This window comes from Helicoverpa zea, chromosome 25 (assembly GCF_022581195.2).
Source record: "Helicoverpa zea isolate HzStark_Cry1AcR chromosome 25, ilHelZeax1.1, whole genome shotgun sequence".
Classification (NCBI taxonomy): domain Eukaryota; kingdom Metazoa; phylum Arthropoda; class Insecta; order Lepidoptera; family Noctuidae; genus Helicoverpa; species Helicoverpa zea.
In genome coordinates this window covers 3,333,435-3,347,202 of record NC_061476.1, presented here as the reverse complement: position 1 = coordinate 3,347,202, position 13,768 = coordinate 3,333,435, and the positions used below count along the sequence as shown (strand labels likewise).

The 13,768-nt window shown below is 34.7% G+C and overlaps 1 protein-coding gene across 9 annotated transcripts in view; it reads right to left on the bottom strand.

Annotated features, from left to right (window-relative positions):
* Positions 1–13,768, bottom strand: part of LOC124642598 (protein pangolin, isoforms A/H/I/S) — a 124,134-nt gene that overhangs the window by 99,658 nt on the left and 10,708 nt on the right. For all 9 annotated transcript variants that reach the window (XM_047181064.1, XM_047181072.1, XM_047181063.1 and 6 more), the window contains exon 2: positions 2,285–2,763. In XM_047181064.1, the coding sequence (XP_047037020.1) occupies positions 2,285–2,452 (168 nt within the window). In that variant the 5' untranslated portion in view covers positions 2,453–2,763. The remainder of the gene's footprint in view (positions 1–2,284; positions 2,764–13,768) is intronic.

The following is a 13,768-nucleotide window of genomic DNA, read 5'->3' as shown; positions in this document are numbered from 1 at the left end:
AATGTATCAATAAAATGGGAATATTGGGAGGTGTGAAATCCAGTAAGAGCACAAATAGTAAAATGTATGGTTACAATCGAACATAACTTTACAGGTTTCATTGAGCCATTGTATACTTTGATGTGCACATAATAAGTTCGATATTTCATTGTAAGTTGATATTGGTACCGGTGGCAATGTTTGCGTGAATAGAATTCAGTGCAGTTGAATATATTGTGATGGTATTTGAATGCATTGTAGTACTAATACGAGGAATATGTTGAATACACATCTACCTGAGTTTGACACCTGCTGTTAACTTGTAGGACACTGTTTTTGGGCCAGTATGTGGGATAAATGCAACAAATTGTGGCGCCGCATGAAGTCGCCGCCGACCAAACTTTTAATTCAATACGACGGGGTTTTTAGGCAATAATTATGTTGGCAAGACCACCTTAAAGACACCATTCACACGAACAATGTCTAAATAGAAGTCGTGTTCCGCATATTTTAATTTTAAATTTGTTTTCATTAAACTAAAGTAGATAATGGGTCATATAAAACATGTACTCGGCTATGTACCTACTATGTAAATAAGTAACCATTTGAAATAATAATGTCGGAAGTTATAGTAGTTAAACTGCGGTTAACCAACGATTAATACGGGACTTGATTTAATTAGATGTCTTTGGAATTAAGCTGCATTGGCAATGACAGAACTGTTAATTTGATTTTCTGAAAAAACAGAACAATTAGTATAAAGGACGAGAAAATGATATATTTTAGAGCTGAGAAAAGATGGTTGAATTCTGTGAAAGGCGATGTGTCTGAGAAATAAATAAATACTGTTGAGATAATGAGAGCTATCTGATATACCAGTATGGAATGGAATGCACATTAATACTAAAAACTGAGGAATAATGGCGATGAAGAAATTAAAGGCATAAATTAAGGACTCAGACTTACCCACAGTCAACACCTTTTAATCAAAACCGCACCCTATTTCTAATACACGAAGGTAATATTTCTCTTACCACTTAATTCAAAATGTAAATAGCATATATAAATGAATAAACAATGATAAAATAACAACAAAATAGTAACACAATAAGCTTATCTTGATCACTATCGTTATGTCAAGTAATACGAATGAGATTTGATTACATTAACTAATTCTCAGTATTTGCTGACGTAATGGCGAATACCAGATTTTTTATCAAGGAGTTAGAGAAACAATATTTGGATAGTATTACATTTTGAATTTCTCAGCTTATATGCAAAGATATGGCCTTAAACGAGCAGCCGAAAATCGATCTCAGTGGCGTGCACTTGGAGAGGCCTGTGTCCAGCAGTGGACTGCTATAGGCTGATGATGATGATGATGATGATGATGGCCTTAAACGTTAGAATTCTACTAGTGAGTGTTTTGCTAGCCATACTAATACATATTATGGATACGAAAGTCGCGTTTTTACGCCGAGAATACTGAACTGATTTTAATTATATTTGGCATGATGAAAATAAAGAAGTATACAGCATAATAGGGTGACAATACGATTATTGGGTTGCCCGGGTAACTGGGTTGAGGAGGTCAGATAAGCAGTCGCTCCTTGTAAAGCACTGGTACTCAGCTACATCCGGTTAGACTGGAAGCCGACCCCAACATAGTTGGGAAAAGGCTCGGAAGATGAATACGATGAAAATATGACAGGCGAGGTCTACCATGCCATTTAAACTAAGGGAGAAATCTAAACGAATCAGTAGTACAAATAAAGGAAAGCACATGCAACAAAACAAAAAAAAAACTACAATACAAAAACCGATTTTCGCATGCATAAAACGTATGAAATAATGTAAAATTGAATCCGTTTCATAAAATATGGTAAAGCAAAATATTTCAGCGATGTCAGCAAACGTGTCTGTTAACAATGTATTGAAATACAATTCCTGTAATTTGTACTGCGGTATGACGGTTACTATGGCTTGCCAAAAGCGATATCCGCAGAATAAATGCCTCATGTGCATCCGTAATGAAGTGCTAGAACCAAATAACGTGTCTACCGCGTATGTCCCAATACTTGGGCTTATGACGTGATCGATACGATACGGTAGTTGCCAATCGTGTCGATTCTGCTCTAAATTCAAATCAGAAGTCCAAATTCAAAAATACGTAATATGAATGACTTTGCGATTGAAAATTCGAATCGGACCACGTATGGGTAATTAGGTAGGTATTAACTACATATTGATTATACTATGTAAACAATGACGTAACACCTAAAAAATAAAATTGAAAGTCACTCACCTCACTTTCCGTCCAATCGATTAGACTGGACTTCTCTTCGAGTAAATTCTCGGAGCTCCGCTTCTCGTCTTCTCCGTCGCCTTCGTCTTTGAAGACCTTGACCTCATCAGTGGAGCCCAGGTCGTCGCCGCCCGAGCTCGCCGCCGAACTCGAATGAGCATGCGGCATTTTCACGAACCCAACGCCCCAACTTCCATTATCCCATCCACTAACACCACAACCTATCCACTATCTGTCATCCATGACCACTCACTGAACCGCCATTTTGTCTGTTTCCAAATTCAAACTTCACGGTCCTTCGCGCCGGATTGACATTTGTTTGTTCAGTCTAATGTTTTTTTTTCACTTATGTACTCGTAACTAATTTAGGCGATTGTTTTTTTTACTAAACTAAAATGAGATCACAGATAACTTTTGTCAGGTTAAACTTAAAATGCCTAAGGTTGAGGTGTTCCGTTATATTTTGCGTTGGATTGCACCTGTAAAGAAGAAAAGGGTTCATTAGTGTCATTTGAATAGTCGGTTCGTGGTCTTGGGTGCGTAATCAAGGTCTAGGTTGAATTATGATGCCATACAATTTAGAAACAGTAAGCCACTAATTAGGAGAGGATCTAAATATAATGCAAGAGTATATATTACTGTTGGGTCTTCCTTATTTCTTGATCATTAAGGTTGATATTAGAGACTTGAGAATATGCGATAGGTTGGCAAGAATTGTGGCTGTATCGCCGTGTGACACATCTTTTAGGTCAAGCTCCTTGTCAAGTGGACGTCAACAAGCTCTCTTGGCTGCGAGCCAAGTGACGCTAAGAAAACTCTTCGGAAAATATTGAGTAAGGAACAATTCAAGTAAATGTATTGTATATTACGTGTATTTTACTATTTCTTGGTAACCATAAATCTATGTTGACGACTTACTGATCGTTTTGTTAAAGCAAATTAATATTGCCGTACTACTTTACTTTTATAAATTTCTTCAAATTATTTTCATTACATAATTTTATAATCGTCATAGTTCTTGATACCAATGTATAATTTATGAGAGCAACATAAATTACAGTGTAGTATGGAATGGCGTATGTCCATCATCGTTTGACGTCTTTCAGCACTTTATGATGACGATGATAATGATCTATTAGTAGTCTATACTAATATTATAAAGAGATAAAGTTTGCGAATGGAGGTATGACGTTTTAGAGGTTACATCTAGATCTACTGATACGATTAAAAAAAATCATCAACCAAAAGAAAGCTGCGTTGCTTTCTTTTCGGCAGCTTAGCTGATAATGCCTTACGCGTGGCAAAATATTGGGCCACTAAAATTTAAGATTGCCATCAACTCACCAAGGAGTAGAAATAGCTTAGCTTACCAGTATCACTACAAAGTGTGACCAGTATTGCCCAGTAAAGCTAAAAAGGGTTACTGGTTACTGGCCTAGGCAGTGTCAAGGTAAGGTATCGGGATATGGGGAGTAGTAGTAGAAACCGCGGGACACAACTAAGTGTATATGAAAGTATAACAACAACTGCACAACAATATAAACGCCTCATATTATATTATAAAAATCGTCTTATCAGTTCTGTATCTGGCGATATAAAATACATATCATAATATTTACAGCAGTGAAGTACATTATATGTAACGACCTCGGAAGTATCCGCGATTATATTATAAAGTATCAACCTATGGGGCTCATATAAAACACCTTCATATAATCATTATCATACGTGATTATCATAGTTAATATCCGGCAGTTTATTTAGATCATTCGACTCTGTCTTAGGAAGATGGACAGCTATGCCATAGGTGGTTTGTACAGCAGAATATTTGTTAATGGATCTGGTATCGTAATTGCAATTAAATAAGGGAAGTACAAGTTGAATCAATAGTAATCTGGTGGCCTATTTCTAAATGCTGGTACTCTATCACTTTGGCTAGAAAGAAAGCCTGATAGCTTGCTTTTTGGATGTGTGAAGCTGTTCCCTAAGGACATTGGTAGCACCACAAAGAACTCGTCGTATCTCGTAATAAATTGTGAAAGCTTAATTTCATGACTTTAGTCCTCCGTGATAACGGTATTGTTTGAAATAGTAAACTCGGATTTGGTACACGAAGGGACTTAGGAAAAAAGAGCTGTGTTCTAGTCAGTAAAAGTGCGTCTTAGTATCTAGCAAAAAAAGGTATTTCGATAGTAGCAAATACTCCATAGCCAGATATTTGAGTCGGATCAAATGATTGCCCATTATAATAGTGACGTAGACGTTCGTAGTTATTTACACAATCTCTTGACCTCATGGGTTATCTCTAACGTGACTCAAACGTGAGTGAGACTGATATAAAAATGGCGGGTATTGTTTAGAAGCAACTCACTGTATTATATTGTGCATATGATGTTTGTATCTGTTCTAGATTATTGCAAGCTCGCGCCTCTGAAAAACTCTGGATAAAAAAGGCCTTCTTCGTTGATAAATGGGCTATCTAAAGTGATAGATTTATCAAATCGGTTTATTATCTAAACGTTCTAATCCTGAGATTAGAACGTTCAAGCAAACCAACACTTCAGCTTATTTTAACAGATTCAGATAACTTAAGTTTATTACTGGAAGACCTATTTAAAACTTGACGTGACTGTTAAGGCCAATCAATCTAATTCCGCTAAAAAAAACACAAATTAAAACTAAAACCTCTATCACCAGGATGCATAACGCGAATGCGCGTGCGTTCCTATGCGGTCGCATTTGTCAGGTATGTAAGGTGTGAGGCGATATGAATAATGGCGACGGACACGCCCGGCCTGAGCTATGCATGACAATACGGATAGGGTTACAAACCAAATAGAAAGAATATACTGTATTATATGACACGTAAGAATACGGTGACAACTACTTATTTGTTTAGTTTTTTTTTCTTTATGGTAGAAGTTGGAGGGCCTGTTCTTTTTTCGAATTTTTGGAGTTTGTTTTTCGAATTTCGTTTTCGAGAAGCTTCGAAACGTCTAGCCAGGTTTCAAAGTACCTTGGTATTTTTTTAGATGGCCCCGTAAAGGCAAAAAGGTTTCGTCAAAAATAATTTGCCCTTAAAAAACTAACTATGTATAAGGTATAGTCAAAGTACCAACGAAATACACCTCTCTCTCTCGTCTGAAATTAGAGGAGCATACTTATTTGACAAGCACTATAAATTACTTAGTACTTAAGACATACGCATAATTAAGCCTAAGAATTAAAATCTTACAAAGCAAAGCTACGATAAGATTATTTTTTATTGTTTCCAGTGTAATGACCTCAAAATTACGTATAATTTGTTAATCTATACCTCTTAGAGAAAACACTGATTTGTTTCTTTGTACGCTGAAGGCTCTGAAACTAATGGACGCGGGTGAAACAGGGGGAAACAGCTAGTTTCTATTTGTACTCGTATTTACACTTATTTTATAATGAATTTGAACACTATTGTAAATTTGTAACATTGACCTGGTCATACCATGCAAACTTGTGTGACCTATTGTAGAATTTATCATTTAAATAAATTATAATCTTTAAAAACAAATATACTTAACAACATTATAGTGACCATATTGCATCAGTAATATATGTATTTACAAAAATATATATTATATTGTTTATTATGTTTTATCAGTGGAATACCTGAACTCGTTTTTTATCGGTTCTCATGTGTGACATTTGCGAAGATAATGACAGATTTTATATCTAGATTTTCTTCTTACATATTTGGAATTTCTTAGTATTCAATTGCGAATTTTTGGGACCATGAAACTATCTCTGTGTATAACTAGGTAAATAGATTTTAATTTTGAAGAACGTAGTCTGAGCGAGTTATTTTTTAATGCTGACACAGCAAACCCTGAATATTGATGGATTGTTTTTATTAGGTGTTAACTTTGTATCAATAGAGTACGATTAGAAAGGTTTAGTAAGATACTAACGTAAATCTGCTAGGCGTTTAAATAAGTGTTGCTTCTATATTCCACAATTAGTTTCAGATGTTGAAAGATAAAAATAGTCAAAAAAATATGAGCGATGACTAAGATGAATTGCGATATAAAAATAGGTCAATTCAGAAATAATTTCTGACTGAAGATTACAGATCACGGCTTTTTATTAACCAACTTCAAAAACAAGAGGGTTTTGCAGTGTCTAGCTTTCCTGACAAACAAGTTTTACCATAGAAAGTTTACTCAAAACTATGCAGTTAATCTCGGAATTCTAGATCAAATACGCAAATGCGAGTTATCATTGAATTCAATTCAAATAAGCTGTATTTTATATCGTGATTTAAACGCTCTATTTTCTTGAGCTAAACTGTTGTCTTTCATCTTTAAATTTTAATTGTTTCTACATAATTATTGTCAGCTAAAGAACTCAAATCTTGTAAGAATGAATTCTTTGGAACAACTTCAAAGATTTTTTTTTTGTAGGGACATTCGGATGTTTTTAACACTAATTATGATAACTTATCTACAACTCTTGGCAACCGGATTAATTAATTAGTCCCCTGATAACTAAATAAACGATATTTTTGTTTTTGATACATTTTGAGTTTATCTCGACCGAGCTTCTTAACTAGTGTTTTTGTTATTGCCATTTTCCCTAGAGTTAACTTTAGAAGAATCATTTTTTTTTGTGTTATGTATCGATCAGAATAGCAACGATTAGTCATAAAATATAAATTTATTAATTAACACTTTCTTTACGCAGTTTTTTTTTTCAAAGTTTCGCAATGATCGTCACAAAAGTGCTTTCAAATTGTAAGTATTCTTAGAAGGAATCAGTTATTTTTGAGATAAGAAAGAAAGAAAGAAAATCAGTTTAATTGCGCAAAATATAAGACGCATAAATGCCCCTAACAAAATGAGCATAATATGGATAAAAAGATAAAAAGAACATAACACAAATTTAAGGGAAAATATGCGTCCTAAAGCGCGCAATACGGCCCTCGCTCAGCATAATGCTGCGACCCGAAACGAGATAGAGTCCCAGCGCTGGTTTATTGGTTGGAGATAAAACTCTCCAATCAATTTCAATTAACCGAGATTTTTACACTAAATAAATTCAGTCTGACAAAAAGTAGGCGGATCAATGACAGATAAAAAGATGACTGGGTACGCTAACAAAGTGTAAGTTGGTATCTGTTATGTTTTTGATATGAGACAAAAAGTAAAAAATGCATAACATAAAATATAACCACACGGTGGATTACTTAAAGCTGTTTTTTTTTAAACAGTTTTGAGAAAAGTCTAAGTAGAACCATTTATCACCGATCAGACACAAACCCCTTTTTATTTGCTCTGTGGTCTAGAACGCAAAAGTTCCTCCCGCCATATTAAAATGGCTGACTCGCCTTCTAACTTCATATTTCTCAAGTCCGTGTGGCAATAGGATATATTATTGATTTATTCCACTCAGGAACTAAACACAAACAAGTTAAATCCCCTCAACATATTTTTTGCTAACAAATCAATCTACCGTGCCTAATACATTACACAAACATGTTTTAACCAATTACTCGATACTTTATGAAAAATTCATATATTCCGTAGCGATTCTAATCGATTCTCGGGTCGATATCGCGCGGTACGATAATCGACATCGGACTCGCATTCATTAGTGGCGGCGGTACACAATGCAAACATTATGGCTTATGTAGATGTGGACTGATTGTTGACAATCTTTTATGTGTGTGTTTAACAATGTGGCTGTGCGTACAAGGAAATATTTAATACTTTCTTGGCTATACAAATTCATTCTGCATACAGAGAAGAAATTGTTAAGGCTTCCATTTATAAAAGTTGTCGGGTGACGTCATCAACTGAAACAGACGCGAATTGTTCTGATTTCAAAAAGTTTAATCTTTGCGGCCAGCTGTTCTTTTCAAGTTGTTTTGAATTTCGAAATTCTTTTTTTTTGTTGTTCTTGATTATTGGCCACAAAACCTATTCATAGCTGTTTTTTAACGCTTTCTATTAAATACACATACTTACACGAAGACCTATCAACTTCAAAACAATAAGAATTAAGCTGTGTGGAATATTAAGAATAATATAAATTGTGTGACCATAAAACGGCAACAAAATGTAATTTCAACAAAACTCTGTCAGTAAATAGGATATAACCGGAGTAGTAAACTGACGGGTAACAGTTAAACTGAGAATGGCAACTCGGCTCTTGTAATGGGATCCTGTTTAGGTATCGTTTTTATGACGTATTTTACGATTTTGCTATGTGAGTCCCATCTCGTTGTTGAGGTGCGGCTGAAATTTCTGTTAGTATTATATATTTGAAAGCTTACAGTATTTGGTATAACATTGTTATTAGGATTTAGACGTAAAGTTTGCTTGACATCTTTGGCAGTCGTCAGGAGCCAGAAAGTCTGAAAACCAGTCTTAGTAAGGGTACCTATAGGTTTAGACAGGGCAGTCGCTCCATGTAAAAACACTGGTACTCAGCTGCATCTGGGGCCCGATTCTCCTAAGTTAATAATGTCAAAATCGAATAGAAATCAAATCGCAATATGATCGCAATAGCAGTTTTAACCATATCGGGCATTCTGCTACTAATAAAAGACCAATCGTATTCGATTGACATTTGATTGGTATGCGATTGGTCCGCTATTTTGGTAATTTTGGTCTATACAGTAGTTTGCTGTACAATCATTTTGCAATCGTAAATCATTTGCAGACAAAATGATTCATTATTGAATGACAGAAAAGGATAAAAACGTTTATTTCAAAGAAAAAATAGCGGAATGCCACATACGCTTCAATCGTAATCGAGTCGGGATCGGATCTCAGTCGAATCGAGTCGAACGTGAATCGTATGTTGCTTAAGTAAAATTAGGAGAATCGGGCCCCTGGTTAGACTGGAAGCAGACCCCAACATAGTTAGGCTAGATTAGACATATTAGTAGATGATGAGACGAAAACTTTATTTTTAAGTAAATTTCCACAAGGAGGTATTTTGTATGATGTTACATAGGTTTCTTGACTCACAGTTCTGCTCGCCCATTTGCTCTTAGGCCATAAAAATCTCCTAATGGCGGACGTCAAAGAAAACTGGTTTCGTTACAATTGGGTAGTTTTAGAACCACTTCTGTATTATGTATTTCATACTAGATATACATAAGCTTTGAAATCCTTGTTAATTGGTACAATTTTATAAACATGAATTTTTAGGAAGTGGTTGACTCTATTTTTGTTTTAACGTGATTAGAGATTCATCATATAGCTGCTGCAAATGGTCAAGCCATCAAGCCTACGACTATTCTCAAGCTGTACACTATCTGTGTATCAAATTTCATTTCAATCGGTTTAATATTTTTGAGGTGAAAGTTCGACAGACATTGACAGATGATAAGTCTACACAAATACTAATATTACTTATGTGATAATGTGCTATTAACTGAAAACTTCAATTAAGTTTACTATGAGCCCTTTGCAAGTGATGTTAATTGCATCAGATAGAATTTAACTTGCTAAAGAGTTTATCTAGTAATAAAACCTTTTATGATGTACGTTTTAAGCACTAATTAAAGTCATACAATGGATATTGAATGTATCTAAACAAATGCAATAACTAGGTAGATGATTGTGTAGAGTTATTTGTAGTCTTCTTTGGAAAGCCAAAGATATGAGAGATGACACTGCCCGTAAAGTACTACAACTGGTCCAAGCCGCGTCTCAATGTAGTACAGTCAACTTCAGGTCAGTGGTAACAGTTTTATAGGAAAATCGTACTTATTACTATTGGGTTAAGGTGCATGACAGTTACCACTGACGTGCAGTCTACTGTACATGCTTAATACATAATATAAGAACTCGACTTCTAACAATATGTTCAAGTAATAAGAAGTGTTCATGGATATTACTGTTAAAATTATTGTGATTACTTTTCAAAGTATTGTTGCGTTTAGGTTTATGTACATCACAACTATGTATAAGCACGCGTGTGTTAGTTAGAACTTTAAGGGAACTTTTAGACCTACAGAGGCTCTAATGAGTACACAGTAATAGGTAGATATCCAACCTACATACCTGTTAAAGTATTACCCAAACAAGAATTTAGATCTAAAACTCGCTGAGTAATTTCAAAGAACTATTTGTATACCATCTTTGAATTCTACCTTTAAGTGTCGTCTAATATTAGCAAAAAAGTCAATAAACAAATATTTGTCTAGAGTATTAAAAGCTGAGAAAACACGCAGGTTATTATTAGTATGTTTGTCACCAGTACGTCGGACAACAGATTAATGAGTGTCCAAGTGACGGCCAGCCCCAACAGATGCGATCTTGCGATTTGTTGAGTAATTGTAAGACTAATCGCATTCATATGTCTTTCATACATTCAATTAGTGGTGCCCACTTTATGCAGATGACCAGTATTTTTCAAATAATTCACAATGTTGCATAAAATAAACGTTACTTTTATAGTTCGGCCATTCAGAGAATGCGTTCCTGACACGTCGCGATTGAACTGACGACGTAACTACATTCATTGATTATTGATATAATAATGTTGTTTTAATGCTCCTCAATTGTTAAAACGGTAAACAACCAGCAAAAATATTTTTATCGTAACTGCAACGCCATTGCAAAGTTACGTCGTCAGTTCAATCGCGACGTGTCAGGAACGCATTCTCTGAATGGCCGAACTATAATTATTTACACATTCATAGGCTCAAATTCAAATCTCACACGGTTTTATTAGGTTATTTAATATTTCTATTGCGTAAACGATGTTCAAATTCAACTTATACTAACTACGTAAAACACAAATAAATAATCAAGATAACATCAATGCTAATCAAAATTCCATATTTGAAATTTTAAATAAAACCCGCGGACCGAGAACATGTGTTTTTTTTTTAAGAAAGCATTGACACAGGCATGCGTTTAATATCGCGTTACAAATTCGTCACATTCTTTTGCTCCTTGTCTCTGACTCAAAACCATTTTAGTTTGATCTCTATTCTTCAAGCTTTATGTCGGTAGTCACGGGTCATTTTAGAATCGTTGTGCAGCCCTAATTTCGTATGAATACAGTAGCATGTGGCAGTGTCGGGTTACAAGTTTACAACGATGGGTCACGTACAAACGATTATTAAAAAATAGTGGGCAGTGAATAGATGGGTTGACATGAAGGATCATCGGTGGACACTCGGAGAATTCTCCATGCGAGCGGCCATGTTGAGACTACAAACGAACATATTATTACGTAAGAAGCAGTGGGAATGGGAACAGAAATAATATTCCTTTGAACATTTATTTAATATCATCATCATAAAAATAAAGGAAACGTTATCTTTGGATCTGTCAGTACATAATAAAAAATGATATTTGATATACGTTTGCTAGTCGTAAAAGAGTGTAACTAACTGGTATAGGCTGAATAATAACTAGGTATGGCGATAGTAAAAAATAATTAACGCCGGACACATACAATGGAGGTTTTATTGTTGTACGGAATTAGCTGTTAAGTGCAGGAAGAGGTTTAGAGCCCTTTAGACTTAGTTATAAGCTAATCATTTCCCATTTCTGTGCTGTTACTCAGAACTGGAGACTTAATTAAATGCTAGAATTCTGCGAAGTCATTTAATCAATAAATTGGAAAGTTTATAAAATGGCCTGCATCGTAGTGTGCTTCAAAGTGCTTTGACGTTGAAATGTTTGGTCTAGAGTTGAGTTTTCGTCCTTGATGGCTGATTTACATTGAGTCAGTAACTGACGTCAGTCCACTGACAAGTCAGTGCTGACCCGGCACTGCCATCGTGTAAATTGATTTGAAGTCAGTACAGTACTACTGACGAAACACTGACACTACACTGACTTCGTGTAAATAGCACGCGTCAGTTTTCGGCGCCTACACTGACGTCAGTTACTGACTCAATGTAAATCAGCCTTAACGCATAATTATATTATGCATTTATTTAGTGAGTAACCAATTTTTTTATATTCGCGCAAACTTGCATGAAAACTCTATCACAAGATCAACGATGCATTTTTATGCTCAATTTTCTTTCCTAATCAAAAACCTCAAAAGTGATGCCTGCCTATTATAAATAATAGCATAGTGCGAAGTCAAACCGGTCGCGAACATTTTTATTTACATAGCTAAGTGTGGGTTTACAATAGCGATTATTTAATTAGGCATACACGCTGCGGTCGTCACGGCACGCCACACACCTCCATTTTGTGCTTTAATGATTTACTTTTATGAGAAACTGTGTTAATTTAAATGTTGCCTACAGAACTATTTTACTTATTCTTGTTATCTAAATATTGTGCCATTAAAAATAACGAGATTGTGTAACGCGCTTTATTTAAGTGGGCTGTGGATAATTTGAAAAAAAGAACACGGTTAGAGTTTAGGTTAAGTTCTTAATTTAAATACCATGTAATTTCAAAGAAGATCTATTATGATGAAGGTGTTCGATTTTTGAACTCATTCATCCTTAGTGGGCATATTGTGCATTTTCAAACGTGGAACTGGTCTCATTTACTGCAAAGAGATTTTAATTTTGACTTATACAAGCTGTATCTGGGCTTGGACGAGTCAAAATTAAAGTCTCTTTGCAGTAAACTGATTTCTAATAAACTGAACATAACGCGACCGTCAATTATACCTACAAGTTTTCCGTGTAAAATACCTACAGTTTTCTATTACCTACCTACAGTTAAGCTACCGCCTACTTCACCCGCCCCTGGCCATTGGTGGTCTGGCCGACCGAACAACATTTGCTCAGACATTTTTTTTTTCTCTGCTAATCAGATGTGTTTAATGGCCATTAACGGAGGATTTATGTGTAGAAAAAATGCTAAACCTTTTTTCTGAGAATTTCATATGTTTATTCTTATTTAGAACAAAAAGTTTTACTGCTAATATTCTTTTATACCTAACATAACTAAATTAGAGTTTTAAATTCGCATGGTTTTAAGTGTTGTCATAAAAATAAGTAATATTCCTAGAATTTATAACGGATCATTTAGTTCTAATTGTAAATTAAGGTATAGAAATAAAATTGTAACAAAACCTGTAAAAGCCATTAAACCCATGTTATTTATTTTTTTGCAATATCAAGATCATAGTAATAATCATTAAATAAAAAGTGAAATTATTCCAGTAAACGTTTAATATGCGTAATTTTCATCATTAATGAAAACCATTAAATAATAATATTATGATATATTCTTAATGCGTTAATTAATGCAAATTGAACAAAATAGTCTATGTAACTGATAAGATTAGTTTTGAAATATTCGTTCACAGCACACATTTTGTATTTAAAAGTGGATCATGTAAAATGGCTGATCCAATTAATTGGAAACCTTCAGTGTCAAATAGCCTAGATTACTGTGAATATTGTAACAAGGAGTAAAGTTTCAACACACTCATCAAACTGCTGTTAAAACAAATAAAAGATCTAACCTTACAACTGTAGTTTATACTATCTATAATAATAAAGACTAA